The sequence below is a fragment of the Aethalodelphis obliquidens genome, unplaced genomic scaffold (genome assembly GCF_003676395.1).
Source record: "Aethalodelphis obliquidens isolate GAN/ISIS:26980383/991018 unplaced genomic scaffold, ASM367639v1 scaffold41, whole genome shotgun sequence".
Lineage (NCBI taxonomy): Eukaryota > Metazoa > Chordata > Mammalia > Artiodactyla > Delphinidae > Aethalodelphis > Aethalodelphis obliquidens.
In genome coordinates, this window is record NW_020837985.1 from 3638293 (window position 1) to 3665030 (window position 26738).

The 26738-nt window shown below is 49.1% G+C and overlaps 1 protein-coding gene across 1 annotated transcript; it reads left to right on the plus strand.

Moving 5' to 3' along the window:
• Positions 1-631: 631 nt before the first annotated feature.
• Positions 632-8989, plus strand: TRIB1 (tribbles pseudokinase 1). The gene is made up of 3 exons (XM_027132433.1): positions 632-1893; positions 3940-4232; positions 6763-8989. Exons 1-3 carry the CDS (start codon positions 1534-1536, stop codon positions 7226-7228), a joined length of 1119 nt encoding a protein of 372 aa, XP_026988234.1. The 5' UTR covers positions 632-1533; the 3' UTR covers positions 7229-8989.
• Positions 8990-26738: the final 17749 nt, after the last annotated feature.

Here is a 26738-nt window from a genome sequence, read left to right on the forward strand (position 1 = left end):
CCTTCCGCCCTCTCCCCACATCCTTTGTTTCCCACCGGCCCCGGCTCAGGAAGCTCTTTCTGCGAGTCACCGCGAAGGGGCGGCCCGAGAGCCCGGAGGAGCTATTTCCGTGCAATCCGGGCGGGCGGCAGGCGCGGGAGAGGCGTGGAGGTGGAGGCAGCGCAGAAGGCCCAGTGTTTGCTCTTATTTCATCCAACAGAAGGTTCTATTTGTGGAAGCGAACAGACGCTGGGGATTAGAGCTGGGAGGGGGCGGGAAAAGGAAAAAAAAAGCCACATCCACTACCACGCGCAGGTCTTCCCCGGAACCACCGCGTGGGGGTGAATGAGTGATTCTGGAATTCATCACCTTCTCTCTCCTCCCTTCCTCCGGCTACCGCCGGGCCTCGGCGACGCCCACGGCTCCGACCGGAGGTCCCAAGGCTTGGGGCACTGGGGGGATCCCCGGGGCAAGAGGTGTCACCCCGCGGCTGCAGCGAGCGGCGGGTGCTGAGAGCCCTGGTGCGCGCGCCCGCAGTCCATTGTGCTCGGAGTGAATGGGGAGCGCGCACCAATCAACGGTTGCTTCGCCCCCCACGGCCCCTCCCCTCCCGCCCACTTCCCCGGGACCCTGACGTCACGGGAACTTTTCCTCCGCCCCCTTCTCCGGCTTCTCGCGCTGAGCCCGCGGCCTGCGGGAGGGCGCGCGCCTCCTCCCGCCTAGACCGGCTCGGGGGGCGTGTGCGCGCGCAGGACACGCCACCTGCGCCGGAGCGCGCTCTGCCCGAAGCATCCCCAGCCGTCGGGCCACCCCCGTCGCCCCCGCCGGCCCAGCTGCACCTCCCCTCCGCTCCGGTGACTGCTCGCCCGGCGGCAGGGCCCGAGTCGTCGCAGCCACCTCATTGCACAACCCGGCTTCCCAACTGTTTACACAGCCTGGCCTGTGAGTGTATGTGTATACAGCGTGAGTCACCGGGAGGCGGAGGAGGTGGAGGAGAAGGAGGAGTGCACTGGCCGGGATCGGTGCGGCGCACACACTCACTCACACTCAGTTACCCTCTCCGAGAGCGTCTGTCTCGCGCACACTCACGCCGGGAGCCCGGAGCGCGTAGGATCCCGGGCGCCGCGGAAAAGTTGGTCCGGCTTTCGCTCCGACACTTCTTGCTTCGGGAAGTGCATTTGCTCCGTGGCTCCGCCGAGCCTGCGGAATCCTGTTCTCGCTGCTCCGGACCTCGGAGGCCGCCGCCGCCTCTGCTTCCCCGACTGTCGGCAGCCTCTACAACAATAGCGAGGCGCCCCGAGCCGGTACCCACGGGGATCCGGGGACCCGAACCGGCCTCCTTTCCCCGGACGCGCGGCCACCGTGGTCCTCGCGTGTACCGCGAGCGCCCGGGAGCGGCTCCGGCTTTGCCCCCCGTGGGGGCAGAACCAAGCTCCGTCTGCAACCTCCATCCCGCGGGCTGGAGTAAGTCGCGGCGCCGGCGCCGACCCAGTTGCACCTTCCCGCGCCGATCCGAGGACGTACAAAGCCGGGGCCGCCCCGGCCGGGGACGGGATGCGGGTCGGTTCTGTACGCTCTGCTATGAGCGGCGTCTCGCAGCCCCGCGCTCCGGCCTTGCTACTCCCGGTCGGCCGGGGCGCCCCGGCCAAACGCCTGCTGGACGCGGACGACGCGGCGGCCGTGGCGGCCAAGTGCCCACGTCTCTCCGAGTGCTCTAGCCCCCCGGACTACCTCAGCCCCCCTGGCTCTCCCTGCAGCCCGCAGCCTCCGCCCGCCGCTCCGGGGGCTGGCGGCGGCTCCGGGAGCGCGCCGGGGCCCAGCCGCATCGCCGACTACCTGCTGCTGCCCCTGGCCGAGCGCGAGCATGTGTCCCGGGCGCTGTGCCTCCACACCGGCCGCGAGCTGCGCTGCAAGGTAGGCACCCAGGGGGCCGGGACCCGGGACCCGGCGGGGGGTCGCGGGGTGAGGGGACCCGGTGGCAGGCAAAGGTGTTTGGGGTCTCGCCCGCCGTCGCCCGGGGGCCGAAGGTGCCGTCAGGACTTGGGCTTGGGGCAAGGCGGATAAGGGGGTTTGAGCCCGTTAAGGCAGCATTTGACCCGGGTCACCCTATTGGGGATTGAGGGGTTCGGATGGAGTGGTATAGTGGGGGCTTGGCGGTCGAGAGGAAGTGCGGTGCTCAGTTGCTTTACAACATCTATGTTATTTGCTTAGCGCCGAGTTTAGTGCGAGGCGTTCCACATAAGTTGTGGAATTGATATGGATTCCAGGGCCATGCCATTCCCCCTTTCCCATTCTCCTCGCTTCCCCCGCCCCTCGTTCTGGAAGGACGCCCTGCTGTGGGTGCCTCCTTGGAGCTTGGAGCAGCTGGCAACTCTCTTGCTGGGGCTGCGAGGCACCCGGGCTCAGCCGTGGGTGGTAAGGGGGCGGGAAGTCCGTGTTGGGCTCCCGTCTTGGGGATTCCGGCTGGAACCCGCGCTGGAACCGGAACCCTGTCCTCCCCAGAGAGTAGTCTGAGAGGGTCTTCCAGCGAGGGCGGGGGGTCTTTGGCCGGAATAGAAATGTTGGAAAGCCCACACCGACTAGGAACCCTCGCTTCCATTCATGTCTTGCTTTTCCGGCCCGCGATTTTCCTTTGAACATAAGGGGCTCCATCCTGGAGGGGATACAACTCTTGCAAACAGGATCCTCCGCACTCTCCTCCAGCGCCCATAGACGCAGAACATTCCCACAGGCCATGCACCCTTTGCGAGCTGGACACCCGGGCCTCAGACATCCCTGAGAAGCCTCCGGGCTGCTCGTTTTCACCGGAAACATAGGGTCACCCCTCAGTTTAAGTCGCTCTTTGGTTTTCCGCAACTCACCTGACCCCCCGAGCTCCCCTTCCCTGGCCTCGCTGCTGCCACCTACTGTCCGACCCGAACGAAACTTCACATGTGTGATCGAGCCCAGTTTAAAGGGGGGCAAAATCTTTTCTTCGTGGTGGCTGGGGAGCAGAGCTCAGAGGGTATGAGTGTGGGCTGGGGTGGGAGGAGGGGGGCAGCGGAAAGGTTTTTCGAGCTGGTGCCGGAGCAACCGAGCGTCAGAGGTGGGGTGGGTCTGGTCATTGTGCAACCCCTTCCAGTTCCTCCGAGCAGATAATAGCTGAATCCAGATGGTGACAGCCCGTGTGTCACCGTTTCCAGTTGAGTCTAGGATATGAGTAACAGGACTAAACAAAAGGCCCTTAAAGAGACCAGCCAGCTTCTTAGAGAAGATGCTACCCATGTCCCGAGTGAAAGTGAGGATGGGAGTTGGTGTGGGGGGGAGATAAGTAAACAAATGAACCCCCCCCCCCCCCCCCCGAGAGGATCCCGTATCCCTCCTGTGGGAATTTTAACCCAAGACTGCTTATACCTGAGTCACAGCCTCGGCAGGTTCCTTAGGGCTGTGTTGACAGTCTTGCGCTTGGAGTCATCTGCTCCTTCTGAGTAATGACAGAGCTGTACGTTCTCCAGCTGTATGTTCTTACACTTGGAGGCTGCAGAGTCACCATGTCCTGTGCTCTCTCTGGTCTGCAGGAGGTCATGCATTTCCAGAGGCTGCTCCTGGAGATCCCAGGGGGACCTCTATCAGCCACTTTGCACAGCATTACCTGCCAACGAGAAAGGGCCACAGAGGGTGGGGACTTAGGAGCTTAGCTCTCTGGAGCCGGAAGGCCATACCTAGAAGACTTCTTTCAAACCATCCATATGGTAGCTCTTTGGAGATTTGCTAGCCCTAGATGCTACTGCTTTTGGGTGTTAGGAGTAGCCCAGGCTGCATCAGGTGGGGTTGCAGAGCTAACAGGGGTTGCAGGAGGTTGGGGTAAATGAATGGAGCCTCACTTTCAACCAAAGCCCAGAGATTGAGAACTGCAGCCCAGGATCTGGGAGGCAGCCTCTGCTTTTCTAGCCTCCTAAGTGAGTCCCCTTCTCTCTGCAGGTGTTTCCCATTAAACACTACCAGGACAGAATCCGGCCTTACATCCAGCTGCCCTCACACAGGAACATCACTGGCATTGTGGAAGTGATCCTTGGGGAAACCAAAGCCTATGTCTTCTTTGAGAGGGACTTTGGGGACATGCACTCCTACGTGCGCAGCCGGAAGAGGCTGCGGGAAGAGGAGGCTGCCCGGCTCTTCAAGCAGATCGTCTCTGCCGTTGCCCACTGCCACCAGTCAGCCATCGTGCTGGGGGACCTAAAGCTTAGGAAGTTTGTCTTCTCCACAGAGGAGAGGTGAGCGGCCTCCACAGCCTCTCCTGTGCCTTTTGACTCCAAAACGAGGGTGCAGGTCGAGCAGTTAGGTGCAGGGTGTTGGTTCAAAACAACACCAAGGGCTCAGTTGTCCCAGAGTCAGTCTTTAGAAATCCTCTCTCCAGAGGGGCCAAAGCCAAAGTTGGTTATTCTGCACCCTTGTGGACGTGGCCTGGGGACACCTTGGTGCGTCTGTGGGATGTCACGTGAGGACAGGATGCCCTCCTCGCTTCCACCCCAGGATCAGGTTTATTCCCCATCGTTGTCAGAAAGGTCAGTTCTCCTGGGGTACAAATGTCAGTCTGCCCTTCACAACATCCATTCCTAGAGGATGTCTTCAAACCCTTGTTTATACCGAGTGGGGTTTTTTTTCTTGTTTTTTCCCCCCTGTTTATTTACTTATTTATTGTACCTAGTAAGTATCACAGAGCTGGTCAGACTGTCGTAGTTGCAGAAACCTATCCCTTTCCTTCACACCACACTCCTATTATGAGTCAGGCTTGGCCCCCAATATTTTCTCCCCATTCTCCGGTGACTTTTTAGACGTCTTGTTTGGATGCATCTTCAGAAGATAGCCACAGTTGAATGAGAAATGGAAGCTGGCTAGAATTGGTTGCTAAATATAGATCATGGCTTACCTCATAAAGAACAAGATGAGCTTGATAAGACAATAATGTGACATTAAGATTCAGAGTTGAGGTTTCAGTTGAGAATTCAGGAAGCCACAGGAGATAAACCTTACCTGATTTTAAGAGGTGGGCCACATCCCTTGTGGAAAGATTAAAAGCAATACCATTGTAGAATTGCACAGGTGGGTGTGTGTTACTTCGTTGTAGGTATTCATGCAGGGCTCACCCCACCTGTGCTTTTTTTACCCTTGACTTCAGGTCCTATGAAAAAGTATAGGGTTGAGTTGCCAGAAAGCATGGCTTTGTGTCTGACCTTGCAAGAGTCATTGGATCATACTGATTAGCAAAGAAAAGCAAAGTGTTGGTAATGAAGAAGTTTCCAATTCCTGGAACACTCTCCTTTGATATGGTGATGTATTTTCTGAAACACACCTTACACACCTCCTTGCTTACTGTTGAAATCTGCTATTGCACAGGCGAATGTCATGTGCGTGGAGTTTGGTAACCCGAGGGTTAAGCAATGACAGGCTGACGCTAGTCGTGTAACCAGCACAGGTGCAGGGTTTTAGTACTACAGCAGCCAATCAGTGGCAGACAGTGTGGGTTGAGTCATATTTTCCGTTTACAGAACGAATGGGTATGGGACGGGGGGGGGGGGGGGGGGGGGGGGGGGAGGTCAGGCTGAGGACATACTGAAGTTAGCACATGTATACTACACTCCAGGGAACAGGAAGGCAGGAAGAAGAAGAAAAAAAAACAAAAAAGAACTAGACCTTTGAGAGGAAAAGGAATTGACCCAGTAGCCCGTAGCAAATGTTTGCATCTAACTTCGCAAGGAGTGACTTACTGACACAGGGCTGTTTCAGAGAACCTGGGGGGAGCATAAGTGACCACCATGTATTGGAGACTCCCCACATGGCTCTGGGCTTTGGGGGAGCCAAGAGGCTTGAGTGACTGGATCTGAACAAGGAGGCACCTGCAGCTTCATCAGAGAGCCTTAACTAAAGATGTTTCAAACCTTAGTTGTTACCTGAAGAGATAAACCCTTACCTGAGTAAATGAGCTCAGGTGTTGATGTGTCATCCTAGGGTGTGCGTGCGTGTGTGTGCGTGTGTGTGTGTGTGCATGTGCACACATACGAGGGCGTTTTAGGGCTCCTGCATCTTTCAAATCCACCAGCTGCTTTTCTTTGTCCTTTCTGTCCAGGCTAAGCATTCTTTGCAATTAAACATCCCAATAAATGTAATTAACATTCCATGTACGTTTTCCGTCATGGCCGTCATGGCTTGGGCTCAGGTGGACAGAATCCCCTCTGTGTGTATATATCGATGTGAACAGGAGTGCTAACAACCTGTGTGCAGTAACAGTGACCTTGGGCTCCGTGTTCTGTAATGTTCTGTAATGCCAAGCAACGGGTCCAAGTAGCTCTGGCAGTCAGTGGCATGATAAGAGATAAGATCCACTTGTAGGATGCCCAGGCTCTCCCTGAAGCAGTAGGATAAACTGCTCTTCCCTGATAGCTTTTGGAGAAATGTCAGCATTCCCCTGAGACAGGCTCCCACTGCTGCAATGTGAACTTTGTAAATTGTGTAACCCCTATTAGGATATGTCTTATAAGCTGTAGCATAATGAATAGTATTTGGGGCTTTGCATCATACCCTCCACCCCAGGCTCTCTCTCAATACTTTGCTAATGTGTATTGCAGTTTGTATTGGTTTGTGAAATCCTGAGTCCTCCAGGGTGATGCAAGGCACTGCTAACTGGATGAAGGGGTAACTGGCATTCCTTGGGCCTTTGCGATGAGTACTTGTGGGCGCTATTATTGGGAAGGCCTTGGTTTTCATAGTAGCTGGAAGTAATGGCTTGTTTCCTCTCTCCTACAGAACCCAGCTCAGACTGGAAAGTCTAGAAGATACACACATAATTAAGGGAGAAGATGATGCTTTGTCAGACAAACACGGCTGCCCAGCCTACGTGAGCCCCGAGATTCTCAACACCACAGGGACCTACTCCGGAAAGGCGGCGGACGTTTGGAGCCTCGGGGTGATGCTCTACACCCTTTTGGTGGGACGCTACCCCTTCCATGACTCAGACCCCAGTGCCCTTTTCTCCAAAATCCGACGTGGACAGTTCTGCATTCCTGACCACATTTCCCCCAAAGCCAGGTGCCTCATTCGCAGCCTTCTGAGACGGGAGCCTTCAGAAAGACTCACTGCTCCAGAGATCTTACTCCATCCCTGGTTCGAGTCTGTCTTGGAGCCTGGGTACGTCGACTCAGAAATAGGAACTTCCGACCAGATTGTTCCAGAGTACCAGGAGGACAGTGACATCAGTTCCTTCTTCTGCTAATCCCCAAACCTCAGAAACCTCATAATTCTCACACATGGCATTTCCATTTCTAAAGATGGACAGGCCTTTCCTGCAGAGCTGTTTCCCTTAGTGAACCTTCGCCAGCTGTCCCTGTGTCAGATATGGGGGTTCCGCATCTTTTACAGGTGGCAAGGAGTGTGGATATCCTGCAGCATGTGATCAAGTGACATGAACATTCTAAAGGGAGGGGAAATGAATCGCACAATGGCATTTTGGGCAATAACCATATTTTTAACAGGGTGACAAATAATTTGGGCCCATAAACCTGCCATCTTCGAACTTGTCTTCGGTAGCCAGACTTTTGCTACCCTAGCTTCTCTGATCGGAAAGTTGTTTTTTCTGGTTTGGTTTAACACTCACCCTTTCTTCATCTTTTTGGAGCAGACTGTTTCAGGGGCATAGGAGCCTGCCTGAACCACGAACCCAGAATTTCTCCTCCATTTCCTGCCAAGACCTCATTTGCACTAATGCCTTCTTTCTGACCTTGAAATGCGCCCTCCCATCCCTTCACTATAAAAGCACTTACCAGCTAACTGTGGAAAAGTATCATAAAAGATTCAAACTCCTGGCTATTTTAGAACTCTGAGCTCAGACAGAGAGACTGGAGACTTTTAACAAGAATTTGAGCACTTGGAAACCATTAGCTTTCTTGGTTCCCCTCAAATATGTTAGCAGTTATCCTTTACTTTTTTCCCCAAGACCATCTCAGGGTGGAGCATTTTGTCTAGGAGGAGAAAGATAAGAAGGCTCTCCACTCCCTCTCCCAAGAGCAAATGTTAAACATCTTAGTGCTTCAGAGAAAGTGAATTTTGGATAGTCTTAGACGGTTCTTGGACTAACTTCCAGAATTATACTTTAACCACCGCCATGGGTATGGTCTGCAGTTTTGCATGACAGGTTGTGAATATTTCGGATGTGGTGTGGTTTATGAATACATCTGCAGCATCAGTATCTGGGATGAAATAGCAAGCCCCAAATCTTTAAACTTGAAAGGGACGTTAAAAGTCATCTGGTCCAACTTCTTTCGTTTCTCTGCCACCTCCCAATGCAGAAATCCGCCCCCCCCCGACACACAGCTTCTTTCACAGGTTGGGTCTGCAACCTCTTTTTGAATGCTTCCAGAGATGGGAACTCACTACCTACAAAAGATAGAGCTTAACAAAGAAACTGCAACTTGCATTAAAAAAACAAGTACAGATGAAATATCAGTAAATAGACAGTACTGAAATCAGGTGATTAAACGGGTAAACCAAACATACTGTATTTTGAGAAATGGCACAAAAACAGGCAGTCACTTTTAAGGGCTACGCCTAGGCAAACTACTAACATGCATTGTGAGAATACCGTGTATACCTCACGTACTGTGTACTTTGTACATATAGTGTACCTTTTATACATATGTCCGATTTTTTTGTTGTTGTTCTGGCTCTGACGCTTGTTCTGTTGTCTGTGTCTGTCTGAATAACCTGCGTGTCTAAGGCCACGTGAAATGTGAATGATCATTGGCAATATTACCTTGACAGAATCATGGGACTTGGAGAAGAGGGAGGACAGAAGCCTCTGTCCCACTAACGTTCTTGTGGTTGCTTGAATGTTGTATCTGTGATACATGACCCGGCTGAGGACTCTGGGCTGGCTGGGGCTTCGAAACACTAGATCCTTCCTGTACATGTGTATATATGTGAGACGGCTGTTTCTGACTTGTAGAGAAATTTTAATAAATCTGGTTTCGTAAATGGGTGCAGTGACTTTCTTTGGAGTCCAGTCCGCCACTGCCTGGTGCACTTTCACACCGAGGCTGCAAAGGTCTCTGGCATCAGGGCCTGGGATCTCGAGGAGGAGATGGAGAAGTAAACAGATGATGATTATTATGTGTGACCTTTGACAGCTGAGCCCATTCACTTTTTCCATTGAAGTGAGCAAATTCATTTTGATGGGTGAAACCAATTTGGTGAATCAGGTTGGTGAGGGCTATGGGTTGAATTTAGAGTCGAGAAACATTTCAAGAGGAGCATACATAAAAAAGCCTTGAGTTGTAAGAGTCCCTCTGACTTATGGTCCTTTTTAGTTCAGGGACCCTTGAGAATTTGATGAAAATCGTGGACACTTCTCAGAAAAATGTACATGTGTATCCAACAGAATTTTGTTGTAATTTCAGAGGTCCACATACATCCCTGAAGGCATCACAGGACTTCTGATGAGAACCAACCTCCCCCCTTACCTCCCCCATTAGACTTAATTAAAATGGCTGAGGCTCTTCCATGTTTCCTGTAAGTGTGAAAATGGAACTAAAGGATGGAACACTGAAAGCAACATTATTTTGAATTACAAAGGCAGAGAAAGAAAGGATTTTGATTTGATTAGGTGTATAGCCTCACTATCACATCAGAATTTATTCTATATGAAGTCAGTTAGCATCCAGAGTGATTTTTTTTTTTTTTTTTGCGGTACGCGGGCCTCTCACTGCTGTGGCCTCTTCCGTTGCGGAGCACAGGCTCCGGACGCGCAGGCCCAGCGGCCATGGCTCACTGGCCCAGCCGCTCCATGGCATGTGGGATCTTCCCGGATCGGGGCACGAACCCGTGTCCCCTGCATCGGCAGGTGGACTCTCAACCACTGCGCCACCAGGGATGCCCCAGAGTGATTTTTAAAAAAATATTTTCATTGTAAGTGTAACAAATATATAGAAAAATGCACGTAGAAGTGTGTGGCTCTGAATTTTCACGAAACAAACACACTGGCCTAACCTACAGTCAGGGCAAGGAAACAAAACACTGCCAGGACCCCAGGAGCCCCCTCCTACCCGTTTCAGTCCCTACCTGACACCTCCTCCAAGGGTTACTACCATGGGACAGAATTTTAACTCTTAAGTTCTAATGGTAAAAGTTAGAATGAGGATTAAGTCATCACTCTGGGCTTAAATGAAAAGGCATACAGAGATTACAGGTGACACAGTTGCCCTTTCTAGGACTTAGGCTGAGATCACTCAGGAAAGAGACCTATGACACCAAAGTAAGTGCAACTCAGGCCTCGTGACCCAGGAACTTAAGAAACGGAAAAAGCACAAAGCAACACAAGGAATGGTCAGATGCCTGAGTAGCTAAGAGACTAGGAAGCTGGGAGTTGACCTAGGGCCATTCCACGAAGAAGACCCTTAAACCCCAAAGTTCCTGGGTCCTCAGAACATACACTGCAATTTCTCCCTGCCCTGATGAACCCAGGCGAGGCTCTGCACAACTCCTAGGGCACACAGAAGGCTAATACTTTGGACTTCACAGAACTTTTTAATCTAAGGATTTCAAAATACTTTGCAAGCAATTAAGGTTACAGCACCTTTTTGTACTGTCGTTGCATGAACAAAGTGGAGAGAAATATGGGTCAGGATTGGCTGGGGTGACACGTGATGCCACAAATCCATAAATTTAATCTCTTCAAAGGTTGGAACAAATCTGGGGCAATCACAACCAGTTACATTATAGAAGGTTGGAAGGAGAGTGTACCAGTACTCGTTAAAAGGCTGATCACTTTTATTTTCTCTTGTACCCTCAACATAAATCATTCAAGTAACATATCAATGTTTATTCATATTGTACTTTCTAGAAGTTTTCACTCTTTTTCTCCCCTTTTCCTTCTCCCTCTCCTTCTCTCTCTCCTTTTATATTCACAGCAGCCAAGTGAAATAGGCAAGTCAAATATTATTTGCTCCATTTGATAGATGAGAAAACAGGCTCGAATGTCTTTCAGGAGCTACTTAGAAGTAAGCAGCTCAGGGCTGGGACATAAACTCAGGTCTTTTACTCCTTGTCTAATGTTGCGGCTATGTCTGCACACGGCTGTTTAACTTCTTCTGGAGAATGACGACTGGAGAAGACGGTTCAAGACAAATACAGATACTGAGATTTTAGCCCCCTCAAGGTCTTCACAGTGATTCAGTACCTCAGTTATAAAGGTGGGAGCATTACTGAAGATGAGAGATATCCATTATTCAAAAAACATTTACTGTTCACCTACCATGTGCCAGGCACTGCGGTAGACCCTTGGGAAACAGAGACCAAGACTCAGTCATAGCTCAGTGAATAGAAAGCTCCATGAAGTTGGGGACTGTGACCGTCTTTGTCACCCCTGGCTCTCAGCACTCAGCTCAGTGCCTATCACAGGAAGGTGTCCAATACCAACATGGATGGATGAGTGGGTGGGTGAGTGGATGAGCGAATGGATGAGTGGGTGGGTGGGTGGATGAGTGGATGGACGAGTGGGTGGGTGAGTGGACGAGTGGGTGGGTGGGTGGACGAGTGGATGGACGAGTGGGTGGGTGAGTGGATGGACGAGTGGGTGGATGGATGTGTGGATGGATAAATGGAGGGATGTCCTCCAGCAGCTCAGAGCCTAATGGGCCTCCAAGTCAGAGAGCCGAGAGCACAGAAGCCGGGATCTTGTGACTGGGGTCTCTTCCTAGCTCTGAAGCTCTTCCGCTATTTGACCTTGAACGAGCAGATCTGCCTCTCTGGCTCTCATTTGCTCATCTTTAAACAGGAGTGATACTCTTTGACTTCTTCGGCCTCTTCAGTTGGTATTCTGTGAAAAGAGACTGATTCTGTGAAAACAGGGCCTACGATAATCTTTGTCAGAGGGACCATCGGAATAGCTTTATGCTTCCTTTTAAAACTAGTCACAGGCAGCGTGAAATTAGAATGAACATTTCATACTGGATGAGAAAAAGCATTGTAGCAATGAAGATTATGGAACTGGCTTTTCAGTATGACTTTGGCTCCCCTCCAAAAAAAAAAAAAAGAGGAGTAGGATCTCACTACCAACCCCTGGGAACTGCCCATATGAGATTTCAGTGGATTCTTAAAGACCCCAGTAGCAGTCAATGACTTACAGTTCCTAGAAGAGGTAGGAAAAGAGGAAGATGGTCTCTTTCACGAATATCACACCTCAGTCCTGCTTGATGCTTGACAGTACGCGTCTCATTTTATCTTCTCAGCAACCCTGTGAAGTGAATGATTTGTTCCCATTTAGCAGATATGGATGCCGAGACCTAGAGGCTGAACAGTGTGTCCAAATTCATGCAGTGGGTGGATGGGACTCAAACCCAGGCCTGTTTGACTCCAGATCTTTGCCTTTTCCAGTCCGGTGCTTTACGTTTTGGGTTTGATGTGCTAGACCAGCAACATGATATCTTCTTTTTGGAGCAGCCACTGTGCTGGGAGATTTTTTGCCAGGAAGTGTACCATATGCTGGGTTACTCCTTGTTTTAGTCTATGATGTCTACTTGCTGATTCTTATCAACAGAGCCCTCATGGCGTACTAAGAGCTGTGCTAAGTGCTTCACGTGAATTAACAAATTACCTCACAGCACCCCTATAAAGCAGTACTGGTATCATCCCCTTTTTATAGATAAAGAGACTGAGGTTCAGAGAGGGTGAGGGATTTATCCAAAGTCACACAGCACAGCATTCATCCAGAGCTCTTAACCACGAGGGCTTACTGCCTGTTGGTTTTTAGAACTGGGAGACTTTGTAAACGATTTAGTCCTAAATGCAATGTGGCATCCTGGAACAGGAAAAGGACGTTAATGAGAAAATGAGTGAAATCCAAATAAAGTCTGGATTTTAATTAGTAATAATGTGTCACTGTTGGTTTCTTAATTGGGACAAATGTACCACGGAAATGTAAAATGATAGGATCAGGGGAAACCGAGTGAGGGATATTCGGCAACTATCTGTACTATTTCTGCAACTTTTCTCTAAATCTAAAATTATTCCAAATAAAATGTTTATTATAAAAAAAAGATTTAGTCCACACTTACCCCATTTTAGGAGGGGACACCAAGGCTGAGACTGGGAAAGCCACAGCCAAACAGCAGCCGGGCCACTCCTGACCAAGCTCCCACCCCCGCCTGCACCCGGCAGCTCAGCTTCCTGGGTGCAAGCTGGTGTGCTGTGCGTGACCTTCTAGAATGTGTCTGGCCCCAGATGAGATCAATGTCAGGCACGTCCATGGAGTGAGCCAGAAAAATTTTGGACGTCAGACACGGCATTTTGAAAACATCGGTTCTGAGGTCTGTCCTTTCAGGCAGTGACTGCATGAGTGTCCCCAGCACTTTCCTCACCTGGCCGTCGCACTCGGTCAGCACAGCCCGGCGAGCCAGGCCCGTGGCTGTGCAGCTCAGTCATGATCTCAACTCCACGCCTCGTTAGCTAGCAGGCAGCAGGCGCATCCCCCGTAGAAGGCTGGACTGCGAGGGCCTGTGGGGTCAGGGTTCAAGTACACTCCAAACGGACTTCCCATCCCCGTTACACGCGAGGAGGCCTTTGGGAGGTGAAGAGCCACCAGACCTGCTCCCTGTGGAGCCGTAGCTGTCAGCAGCCGGGAGGCAGGTTCACCCACACTCCCCCCATTTTATGGATGGGGGAGCCAAGGCTGAGAGAGGGGAAAGAACAGCCGATTCGCAGCCAACGCTCGTCTTGTATTTGAAATTTTCTGTCTCAGTAGCTGCAGTCAGAGTTGGTTTCCAAGTTCTTGCTCATCAGCACCTTTCTCACTTCTTCACTGGGGAAGTGAATTTGTGGAGGACATTTCACGGACAGCCCCTGAACACTCAATATGCTTTTGACACACTGCTGGATGTCCTGTGCCAAGTGTGAACACAGAAAGGGAATAATTAGAATGACTGTGATGATAGGAACCCACGTGTACTGAGTACTCATACCTGCCCAGCACTGCCTTAGTCCTCTACAGGCATGGCCTCATTTCATTCTTGTAACAACTCTGTGAGGAAGGCACTCTCATTTGTCCCATTTTACAGGTGGGTACATGAAAACCCAGAGAGGGTAAGTAACTTGCTCAAGGTCACACAGCTAGTAAATGGGATCTGAACATAAGGAGTCTCATGCTAATGAATATGCTCTTAACGTGTGAGTGACCTGCTCCCCCATGTTGGCAGATGTTCATCTTTTATATTTATTCCCACAACTAAAGTCCTATCATGTCAGTAGACCCTGAGCTCTCTTGGGGTAAAACGCTTTATACTTCCCAGAGCTGGCAGGAAAGAGGAAAGAGCTTGAACTTCGGGGTGAGAGAGACCTGGTAGCAAATACCAGCTTCATAGCTAATTCGCTGTACGACCCAGACGAGTCACGTGACTGCTCCCTGCTTCAGTTGCAGTAAGAATGCCACCTATCCCCAATGCTGTGGCGGTGAGGGTTACATGAAGTAAAGCTGTTCAGTGTCTAGGCCAAGGTGCCTTGTAGGTGGCTTGAAATTCAGGCAAATCCCTTCAAAGTAGAAAGAATCCAGGCTGGGAAGTCAGTGGACCTGGATTTGGATCCCAGCCTCCCTCTTTACTTGGTCTGTGGCCTTCAGCAAGTTGCAAAATCTTTCTGACGCATCATTTCCTCATCTGTAAAATGGGTACATAAAAATAAGTGTTTTGCAGAGCTGCAGGGCTGCAGGCAGGATCGGTGATAAAACACACAAAGGGCCTGGCCTGGGATTTCGGTCAGAGATTAGTGTTCCCATGTTCCCATTGTCATTATTACACGTCCCCCTCTCTCCTTTGTCATAACTGTTCTTTTCCTTCTGGCTTGCAGGCTTGCCAGGTCAGAGTGTTGACTGTTCTAGGGGGCAGCTTAGATGGGAGGGCCAGTCTCGGGGAGCAGGGCAGTGCCCAGAGCATTAGCCTTCCCACTACCTGCTTCCCCGAGGGGGGCTGGTGACCTTGGCCTTAGTCAGTTCAAGTGAGCAGAGAGCAGTCTGGCTTCTCTGGCTTTGCCCAGCTGGCCAGCTCCTCCAGCGTCTCAGAAACCCACCTTGGGAGCCTGGGGGGACTTGAAACTGCCATTTCACAGATACCCAAGAGGCCTCACTGGGATCCCACAAGGAAAACAGGGATTAAAAAAATTAACCCATGCCCAGTTTCTGCAGAGGCAGAGGTAGCTTAGTTCTAGCCAGCAGGGTGGCAAAGGGAGGAGCGTGGAGTTGCAGAGGCCCAGGATTTGAAGTGCGGCTCTAGAACTTACCCGCGGAGGGAACTCACCCACCTCAGCTTCGGTTGTCTTATCTGTGAAATGGGTTAGTGAGCATTCGCACTTCCTGAGATTGTGCAGTTTAGATAAGATCATGCCCGTAAAACATTTCCCACATGCCTGCCATGTATCAAAGTCTCAACAAATGTTGGCTACCAACAACTGGGGTCAATGATGGCCAAAAGCAGTAAGTCAACTCATTAAAAAAATATGCTTAGTGGTGCTTCTCATGAGTGGGGTTGGGGATCTTGTTAAGATGCAGATTCTGTTCATCAGGGCTGGGTGGGGCCGGAGACTCTGCATCTGCAACCAGCTCCTGGGTGAAGCTGACGCTGTTGACCAATTAGGGCAACATGAGATTGCCACCCATTTTCAAACAGAGACCCGTTAAGTCTCAGTTAAGGTGAGGTCATTCCTGAAAATGGGTATATTTTGGGTAAATCCAGGAGAGGGGAGCGGCGAGGACCTAGTATTACTGAGTAGCTACTTGGCATTGGGTGTGTTGAATGAATCATCGCTTGCAATCCTCACGGCATCTGAGGGATATTATCATCTCCTTTGTACAGATGGGGAACGGAGACTCAGATGTTAAGTGCTCAAGGTCACAGAGCTCACTAAAGACAGGACTGGGATATGGACTTGTCTGCCTGCCTCCAGTCCCATCACCTTTCTCAACCTCAGAGGCAACGGCCAGTGCCTGAGAACACAGCTGAAATAAGACCTTGGTTTCCCAGTTGGCAGAATGAGTGGCCTGTGTGTAAATGACCTCTAAGCTCCCTCCCCAGCCTCCTGTTGGAAGTGTTTGCCAGTCCGTGTGCTCTCTACTCTTACTCAGCATTCACTTGGCTGTGTCCCCATGTTGCTTCCTTATTTGGTGCTGACGTTCTGGTTGCAGATGCATCAATGTCACCCTGTCAAGTTGGGAACACCAGCAGAGCTGCTGGACCCAGTCATCTTCCCAAGAGCTGGCCAAAGCGGTGCAGTGGTGACCAGAATAAACTCAGCACCCGGGCCAAAGAGAACATTCTTCCACACCCCAGAGATGAGGCTTTCGGTGTCCCTGCAGGTAGAGAAGGCCACTTGCGTCAACTGGAAGTCATGTGGGGTCCAGTTTCACCTGGAGCCCAGTCTTGGAGTCTTAACCCCGCAGGGCCTGGGTGCTAAAGGGTTTTGTTTGAACTCACACTTGGTGAGGCAGGCAGAGGCACCTACATGCCTCAGGTGGGCTCACACATACCTCCTGGGCTCATAGAGCAGAGGTTCTGAGAACTGGGCAGGATTTCAGAAGGACATGTTGGCCGGAGCTAAAATCTCTGGGTTCAAATCCTGACTCTGCCACTTTCTAGTGTGTGACCTTGGGCAACTTATTTAATCTCCCTAGGCCTCCGTTTCCTCTTCTGTAAAATGGGGCTAACGGTAGTAGTTGTCTGATAGGGATGTGGTGAGAATTGAACGAATTAACACACGAACAGCCCTTAGAACAGTGTCTGGCACATGGCGAGCAAGCAGGCCATCTCCATAAAATGTGACATCTGTCAGAGCAGGGACTTACCTGCTTTTATTGTTGGATACCTAGTACCTGGAAGAATGACTAGAGTGGTGGGTGCTCATGAATATCTGTGCAATGATTGAATCAGAGAGCTCTAGAGTGTGGTTTGCAAACTGTGTTCCAAGGAACGCTAGGGTGCCTGGGGCCACTGCATGGTGAGTTGGCGGGAGCGTGAGGGAGAAACACTTGAGAAGGAGTCAGCATCATTCTGTTCCTTTCGCCCGCCCAGAGCTTCTCCAATTTATGCGCTGGATCTATGGTTTCTACATAAAATGATATTTGGAGGAAGACTTTTGCAGCTCAAAAATTATTTGAAACTATCAATATCTAACATTTGGTCCCCAGACTGTCAGACTGCCCTGGGTGAGGGTTAAGAGTGCTGATTTCCTGACTCCACCAATGATCTGCTGAATCCCATTTTCTTGGGAAAGGACATGCATTTTAAATCAATTTCTTAGGGGATTCCTATTCATGCTAACATCCAAAGAACATGCTTCAAATCATTTTACAAGTGGGAAAGTTGAGACCTTGTTAGGTGACGTGCCTGGCTCAGGGGCTTCCAGGCTGGTGTAAAGGTGTCTTAACTCCAAGATCAGTGCTCTTTTCATGCTGCAAATTCTGTGACTCTTAAACAGGTGAGGCCCTTGCAGAGACCCCTCCCAGGTTACGAGAAGGGGTGCTGGGAGGGAGACAGGACCGATCAACACTATCTCGGCCTTGTGGGAACTTTCTGCCTCTGGGAGCTTTGCTCTGCCCACACATACCGCAGGGTAGGCACGCAGCGGGTGTTGGAATGGAAGAAGGAGCAAATGAAAAAATGACATTCTTATGGAGAGATAGAAACAAAACATGTGCAATGTAATGGCAGGTACTACTGAGATCTGGGAAGAAAGTAAAACTAGGTAAGGGATACAGAGTGATAGGTTGAGGGACTATTCTAGATAGAATGGGGACAGAAGGTCTTTTCTGAGGAGGTGACTTTGAATACAGACCCAAGGAATGTGGGAGATGGAGTCATCTAGTGGAAGAACATTCCAGATAAAGGGAACAGCAAGTGCAAAGGGCCTGAGACAGGAAAGTGCTTGCTGTGTTTGAGGACCAGCAAGGATTGAATGAGGCTTAAATGAAACAATGTGTGTAAATTTCTTAGGATAGTGTCTGCTGCACGTTGACTGTTACAATTACTGGTGTCATTTTATCTTCATGATGAGGACAGGTTCCATCAGATTTGCATTTTATTTTATTCTACTTTCTGTTATTTAAAAGTCATATTCATTGAGGTATAATTTCCCTACAGTAAAATTGACCCTTGTCTAGTGTACACGTGGATGAGACTTGACAAATGCTTCTACCTGTATGAGTCCCACCACAATGAAGATTTCAAACATTTCTATCACCCCAAAAGTTCCCCTGTGCCTTTTGTAGTCACTCTCCTTGTTTATCCATAGCCCCTAACAATCATTAATCTGATTTCTGTCCCTAGAGATTTGGAATCATACAGATATAAATTTTTATGTCTACCTTCTTTCACTCGGCAAAATGCTTCTGAGATTTCTCTATGCTGTTGTATGTATCCTAGTTTGTTCTTTTTTACTGCTAAGTAGTATTCCATTGTGTGGATGGAAACCTATTGTTTACCCCTTCACCAATTGAAGGACATCTGGGTTGTTTCCAATTTGGGCTTATTACGAGTAAAGTTGCCATCAACATGCATGTACATGTCTCTGTGTGAATGTATGTTTTCATTTCTCTTGGGTGAATACCTAGAAGTGGAATTGCTGGCTCATATGTTTGACTTGATAAGAAATCACTGAATTGCTTTTCAGAGTGGTCATACTGTTTTGCATCCCCATCAGCAATGTATGAGTGTTCCAGTTGCTCTACATCCTCACCAAGATTTTGTATTGTCAGTTAATTAGTTAATTAATCAATTAATTCATATTTTAGCCTTCTTAGTAGACGTGTAGTGGTAACTTGCTGTGGTTCTAAATTTCACTTCCCTAATGTCTAGTGAGGTCTGGCATCTTTTCCAGCGCTTATCTGCCCTCTGCATCTCTTCTTTGCTGAACTGGTGAATCTGGTCAAGTATTTTGCCTAGTTTTCAGTTGGGATGTTTGTTTTCTTATTGAGTTGTAGGAATTCTTTTCATATTCCAGATGCAAGTTCTTTATCCAATACATGTTTTGCAAATACATAGTTCCTCCCTGAACATAACTTGTCTTTTCATGTTCTTAAAGAATGCTTTTTGAGGAGGTGAAGTTTTACATTTTTTTAAAGCCCAATTTACCACTTTTTTCTTTTATGCTTCATGTACTTTCTAAGAAAAGTTTTGCCTAGCTCAATGTTACAAAGATTCTATCCCGCATTTATTTTCTTGTAAAAGTTTTATCGTTTTAGGTTTTTTTTTTTTTTTTGCGGTACGCGGGCCTCTCACTGTTGTGGCCTCTCCAGCTGCGGAGCACGGGCTCCGGACACGCAGGCTCAGCGGCCATGGCTCACGGGCCCAGCGGCTCTGCGGCATGTGGGATCGTCCTGGACCAGCGCACGAACCCATGTTCCCTGCATCGGCAGGCGGACTCTCAACCACTTCGCCACCAGGGAAGCTTCTCGTTTTAGGTTTTATATCTGGGTCGATGATCCATCTTGAGACTTTGAGTGAACTTTCATATATGATATGAATTATAGGCTTTTTTTTTTTCCTTCCATATTGATCAGCCAATAGTTTCAGCACCATTGGTTGAAAGATCTGCTTTACTGAAAGATATAATAAGGCTTTGCCCACCATTCCATGTACAATAGACTTTTTAGTCCAGTGTGAGTGATGACAGAGAAGGGGTGAAGGTACAGATTGGGGGGAGCGTCGTGTGAGAAGCGGAGCTCCAAGTCCCGTACCAGTGGCCCACATGGTAGCGAACAGCAGGCATCTCCACGATGAAACCGCCAGCCCCGAAGCAGGGTGCAGGCCGGCCGGGGAAGTGCCTGGTCTGGTGTTTCTCTTAGTGTTTCTCAGAGATTTGCACTCATCTTGCGTAAACTGCGGATTAGGAAGGCATTAGGTAATGAGAGGGTGGCTGGAGCGTATTACACACCAGGCTGGCGTGAGGCCACGGAATGCAGCCTACGGGGACGGCCTTGCTCAGCAAGTCAAACAGAGCTGGAACCTGGACGGGATGACTTCCCCTCTCCCTCCTGCAGCCAGGAGGGAGCTTCTGCTGGGTCCGGCTGGTCTCTGGAGCCTCAGTGTCTCACAGCCTCAGGAGGTGACTGTGGGACAGGAAGGTCCTGGGAGCTGCGTAATTCATTCCACTTTAAGGAGGAAGCGAGGAAAATATTGAGAAATTTAAGAGAAATGGACAAATGGACCAATACGGTTGGAGTCATTAGCATCCCTCTGTCACTGATAGATCAAGCCGGCAAAAAATCACATGAACATAGACACGATCCAGCAAACCGATCTGATTAACATTACGGTGATATTAGCCTCATATAATGAATTAGGAAGTGTTACTCTGCTTTTATTTTCTGAGAAAATTATGGAGAAGCTGTAGCCTTTCTTCCCTTTAATATTTGGTGTAATTTACTGGTGAAACCATCTAGGCCTGGTGATGTCTTTTTTGGAAGGTTTTGATTATTGACTCAATTTTAAAAATGAATATAGACTTATTAAAATTATCTATTAAAAAAAAAGAAGGAGGTATGATGCAGAAGCTTTGCCTAGAGGAAAGTTAGCGACAAATAAAAATTCATTCCAGCCCTCCTGCCTGCACCGCCCCCTGCCCCAGTCCCTGCATTGCTGACCTCCCTCAGGACCACTCAGATGATTGATGCTCAAATATTTGGGGAGCATCTTGGACGAGCTCACAAATTCTCCCTTCATCTTATAGGATGAAGGCATGACCCCTGCCCTCTAGGTGTTTACGTTCAAGCTGTGGAAGATGTGAATTCACGTGGTTAAAGGTAAAAAGGAAACTAATCTTCACTGAGGGTCTCCTCTGTGCCAGACACTGTGTCAGGGGGTCCAGAGGTTATTGGATTTATTCCCACAGCAACTCTGTGAGACCGAGATGGTCATCCTCATTCCTAACGTGAAAACTGGTGCTCAGAGAGGTTAAGTAATTTACCCAAGATTGCACAGCTAGTAGTGTCAGAGCCAGGGTGTGCCCTCAAGACTCTCAGACCCCAGAGCCTGTGTACTTTCACTAATCATGTTGCAACACTATGTACTAAGAACTCCTCTGGGGCCTGTGGGGGTCACAGAGGGGAAGGAGCCTCAGTGTCTAACTACAGGCCCTTGATGTCTGGTGAAGGGTGAACAGAAATAACTATGATATTGAAGTAATGCAGACAGTACCATGGTGCTCCGGGGGGTCTGGGTAGCATTTGTGGAGGAGGTGGCATGTCAGAGGGGTCTTGAAAGACAGAGGTCTGTATTCTGCAGATATGGGGCTGGGGAAGAAGACCCTGGAGGGAGAGAACAGTGATAGGAATAATAACAGCACGCCCAGCATTATTCTGTGCCAAGACCTGTCATGCCTTGCAAATCCAAACTCATTAAATCCTTAGATCAGTCCTAGGAGGTAGATACTATTATTATCTTTATTTTACGGTAGGTCAGAAAGGTTAAATAACTTGCCGGTGGTCACACAGCTGGTAGATGATAGAGCAGATATTAAACCCAGGCTCTGGAGGGGGAAGTGAAGTCAGCCAGGAGTGTCATATTTGCAGGGGCAGCAGGGCGGAGGGTCAGATTGAAAAGGTAGGCTGGGGCTGGCTCCCAGAGAGTTCACACGCCAGGCTGGGGAGTCCGGCCTTTGTCCTGTGACCTTGGTGACCTCTGGGAGGCTTTGAGGTAGGGGAGTGATGTCAGCCACCTGTGTTCAGGCAGATGACTCTGGTAGAAGGGGATGCCCGAGAGGAAGCAAGATCGTAGGTTGGACAGGGGTTGGGAGGTTTCTGTCCTTACCCCGGGGGGCACAGATGGCTGCAGTCTGTATGAGGGTGGGGGAGGTGGGGGTGGGTGGCAGGGGGAGGGGACTTGCCCAGATGCAGGTCTGACCTCTTATGCAGCGGGCGCTGAGTGGGAGGTGGATGAGCTGTGACATGTGCTCAGACCACGATGAACAGCAGTGTGGCATGAAAGGCTGTGCTGTGTGGTGTCCATGAAATGCCGTTGGAATCCTGCGCCTGGAGGTCAGACCCCTGTGCACTGGGCTGGCTGAAGGCAGCTTCAGGACAGAGGACAGAGGGGGTCTCCCCAGAGGATGGACAGACGGAAGGAGGAAGCCATGCACAAGTGTTTCCACTGTCTTGATGGACTCATCTGCCCACTGGGGCTGCTGCTACCTGCCTGCCTCAGAGGGTTCACAGGCATGTTTTGAAGGCCAAATGAAACGATGCTTGTAAAGCACGTGGTGAATTATTATCTTGTGCCCACCTACAAAAGGAGCTCGGTCCCCTGGGAAACTGGGGAGCAGCTGGTGGCTGTGGGAGTTGCTTCACTGGTCAGCAAACGCACTGGCTTCTGGTGACCTGGAAGGGGGCCTGCTTTGCCCTCTGATGACAGCAGGCTCACTCCCCTTTCTACAGGAGCAGTGACTGAAGGTGGACTTTTCACCTCGGAGCAGAGTAAACCTAGGCCAAATGGAGGCGCTCTCAGTCTTAATTCACCAAACCTCAAGGGCACTATGCCAGGGTGGAGGTGTGGCTGTGACTAGTGCCTGGTTCTTGTCTTCCCAAGGCTCTCAGTTTAGCGGCCCAGGTGTGATAGAGTATTCCTGTCCCCTTTGAGTAGGATTGCACATCATTGCCACGTTAAACACCTGTGTGGTCGTTTAACTTGCTTTGAACAATGAAATGTCAAAAGAATAAATGTGTATTACTTCTAGGTGGAAGTTTTAAAAGTCAACACCTTCTTTAATGTGTTTTTCTTTTCTCTCTCTCATGATGACCAGCAATGTCCCCAAAATGGGATGTACTGTCCAGTTGAGTTCCTGAGTGAAGCTGAACAGAGGGGCAACCAATCTGTGCTGGACACATAGGGTGAGTGAGAAGTAAACCTGGGCTGTTGTAAGCCACTGAGAATCAGGTGCTCTTTGTTACTGCAGCATAACCTAGACCATCCTGACTAATACACCAGGAAACAGTCCACCATAGTGGTGAGGGAAGTGCTGGAAATGAAAAACATCGTGTTCCATGGGAACATAAAGGAGTAGAGGAGGGAACAAAGATTAACCCTGTAGGGAGAATTCTCTGATGGTTTCTTTTTTCGATCCGGTACTCATTTACTCCTTCCAAAATTTACTGAAGTAGAAAGCATTATCCTCATTTTTCAGGTAAGGAATTTTCAGCTCAGAGATGTTAGATTTCTCAGTGTCATTCAGCTTGCCTTGCATGGAGACGGCATTCAAGTTTAGGTCTCCCTGCTACCTATACCCTGGACTTTTCTTCTTTTTTGTATTAATAATAGCTAACACCTTAATACACATTAATAATAGTAGCACCTCTCATGTGCAAGAGTCTGATGGTGTTCTAAGAGCTATGCATGAATGAACTCAGTTAATCCATATATAAACCCCATGAGTAGGTGTATTATAAACCATTTTATAGACAAGGAAACTGAGACCAAGTGACTTACCCCATGTCACACAGCTGGCATTTGAAGCCCAGAAGTCTGGCCCCAGAGTCCATGTTCTTAACCACTGTACTAGGCTCAGCCTGGTTCTTCTGTGCCCATGGGGGAGACAGAGGACCCCTGAAATAACTCCTCACTCTATGTGCTTTGCCTGGGTGATCTCGCCACCACCCATGGCTTCAACCATTGTATGCCAACTGTGTACTCAGACAGATCTTTTCCCACTTGTCATTAAACCTCCCTTCCTGGACGTCTGGTGCATATCACAAACAACCAGTTCCAGTCCTTGTAGGTCATCTTCAGGCTCCAATCAGCAAACTGTATCAAGTGATCCTTCTGCTGAAAATCCTGCCGTGTCTTTTCAATGTCTTCCCCTAGTATTGGTGCCATGGCTGTTCCCCTGCCTCTTTCTCCAGTCTTTCTTTTTCCTCCTCCCTTTGCTGATCTTCTTTTCTAGAATATTCTTTTCTGACAGACTAACCCTTTAAGACTGAAGTCAATAGCAGCTTTACTTAGGAGAGCCCCAAACTGGAAGCAGCCCAAGTGTCCATCAGTTGGTGAATGGATAAACCACTTGTGGTACGTCCATATGATAGAGTACGGCTGAGCAACGAAAAGGACTGTACACATACACAACAACGGGGATGACTCTCAGAGACATGAGGCTAAATGAAAGGGACCAGAAACAAAAGACTGTATGATTCCAGGAAGTTCTAGGAAAGGCAATACTATAATAACAAAACTCATCAGTGGTTTCCAGGGGTTGGGGGTGGAGAGGGCAGGGATTGGGTACAAAGATGCACAAAGGAAAGTTTTGGTTTTTTTGGAAAGAAGGAAGTAAAACGCTCTTTATTCACAGATAACGACCACTTATATAGAAAACCCTATGCAATCTGCAAAAGGACTCCTAGAACTAACAAAGGAATTTTTTTTTTTTTTTTTTTTGCGGTACGCGGGCCTCTCACTGTTGTGGCCTCTCCCGTTGCGGAGCACAGCCTCCGGACGCGCAGGCTCAGCGGCCATGGCTCACGGGCCCAGCCGCTCCACAGCATGTGGGATCTTCCCGGACCGGGGCATGAACCCACGTCCCCTGCATCGGCAGGCGGACCCCCAACCACTGCGCCACCAGGGAAGCCCCCAAAGGAAATTTTTAAGGTGATAAAATTATTCTAGATCATGCTTGTGGTGGTGGTTACACAGGCGTATACATTTGTCAGACTCATAGAACAGTTAAAACAGATTATTTTACTTATGTAAATGACACCTTAATAAAGTTGATTTTTTAAAAAAACCTTATTCATGGGGTCTGGCCTGGGGAAGCCTTGCAGATCTCTATCTCTATACCCCAATCCTCCTCGTGCTGTATTTTCTCAGTCTGTTTTCAGACTCACATCACTTTTTCTGTTTTGTGTCTCACATTAGACTCTGAGCTCCCTGAGGCGTATCTTGCACGATCACCATCACTGAGCACAGTGGCTCACACTCACTGGACATGCAAGGAGTATTTGGCTAAGGAAGAGCTGTTAGTGACTTGCCAAAAGTAACGCAGCCACCTGAAGAAACCTTTCCTTGCGTTCAGGATCCTATTCAAGCCCCCAATCACTTGGCTGGAAAAATCTCTGACCCAAATGCTGCAGGTTGTATCAAACCTCAGTTAACCAGCTCTCTGGTCTGAAGAGAGGTGAGAGCAGAGGGTGCAGATGGGGCCTGACCACACATCACTGCACCTGGAGCAAACTCTGAGCAGAGGGTCTCTTGGTCACCGTCACACCCTATCCCCTCCCTGGCCCAGCTGTCTATCATGCATCCTGGAATGTAACCAGAATCCCCAGGAGGGAAGGGACCTTATCTGTCTTTCTCATAGATAGTTCTCGATGCTTGACATGCAATAAAATGGCAACAGCTCTTCTAAATGACTAAATTGTCAAGTTTGGATACCTGGAATAAGCAAGTTGTTAGTTTGTAGCTAAACATATTAGAGTCATTTTAATTTCTGGAATGGGGGGCAGCCAAGGCAGGGGTCATTCTCCCATCCTACCCCCAATTGTCTTTAACCTTAAATGGTGGTCTGACGCTTTGGGGGTAAGAAACACAAGAGAGGTGGCGTCTCTGAGGTGTTAAAGTCTTGATGACCAGGTACATTTTGGAGGGGAGTCGTGAATGGGACTGGGTTACTGACATTTTGGACAATGCTCTGTAGAAAAATTTTTAAAAAGAATTTCATTTTTTAAGGAGAGTTTTAGAGTTACAGAAAAATTGCAATGATAGTCTGGAGAGTTCACATATATTTTACACCTAGTTTTCTCTATTAGTAATGTCTTAAATTAGAATGGGACTCTTTTCTTTTTTTTGTACAATTAATGAACCGATATTGATATATTATTAGCAACTAAAAATCCAAAGTTTATTTAGATCTCCTTAGGTTTTTTTTTTTTGCGGTACGCGGGCCTGTCCCTGCTGTGTCCCCTGAGCCCCACCAGCTGACATCCTGTGCCAACTATGAACAAGGCCATCTTAGATCATCCAGCCCCAGTCCAGATGCCAGAGATGTACAGTAGCAAAAGTAACTCCAACTGATACTAGCAGAAGATTCCAGCCCAAACTGTTGACCACAGAACCATGAGCTAGTAAAATGGCTGTGATTTTCAGACACTAATTTTTCTTTTTTTTTTTTTTTTGCGGTATGCGGGCCTCTCACTGTTGTGGCCTCTCCCGTTGCGGAGCACAGGCTCCGGACGCGCAGGCTCAGCAGCCATGGCTCATGGGCCCAGCCGCTCCGCGACATGTGGGATCCTCGCGGACTGGGGAACAAACCCGTGTCCCCTGCATCGGCAGGCAGACTGTCAACCATTGCGCCACCAGGAAAGCCCGAGATCTCCTTAGTTTTTAATCTAATGTCCTTTTCCTGTTCCAGGATTCCATCTAAGATAGCACATTCCGTTTTTTTGTGTGTGTTTCCTTAGGCTCCTCTTGGCTATGATAGTTTCTTAAACCTTCTTTGTTTTTGATGACCTTTTGAGTTTGACCTTTTAACGAGATTTGAGGAGTAACAGTCTGGTATTTTGTAGAATGTTCCTCCATTGGGGTTTGCTTGATGCTTTTCTCATGATCAGTCTGCAGTTACGGGTTTTCGGGAGGAAGACCACGGAGATAAAGGGTTGCACTTATTTTTAAGATCTAAATTCAGTTAGTTTAGATGAAAATGTGTTGTGGTTGACACTATATGCTCGCAAAATTACCATGCTGATAAGAGATAAGAGAACCTGAACTCCAAACGAA

Excerpts from the sequence above, each read along its gene's own strand:
- TRIB1 (XM_027132433.1), top strand. The coding sequence starts at position 1,534 with ATGCGGGTCGGTTCTGTACGCTCTGCTATGAGCGGCGTCTCGCAGCCC. Across the intron at positions 1,894-3,939 it reads GCCGCGAGCTGCGCTGCAAG|GTGTTTCCCATTAAACACTA; the intron begins GTAGGCACCCAG and ends TTCTCTCTGCAG. Across the intron at positions 4,233-6,762 it reads GTCTTCTCCACAGAGGAGAG|AACCCAGCTCAGACTGGAAA; the intron begins GTGAGCGGCCTC and ends TCTCTCCTACAG.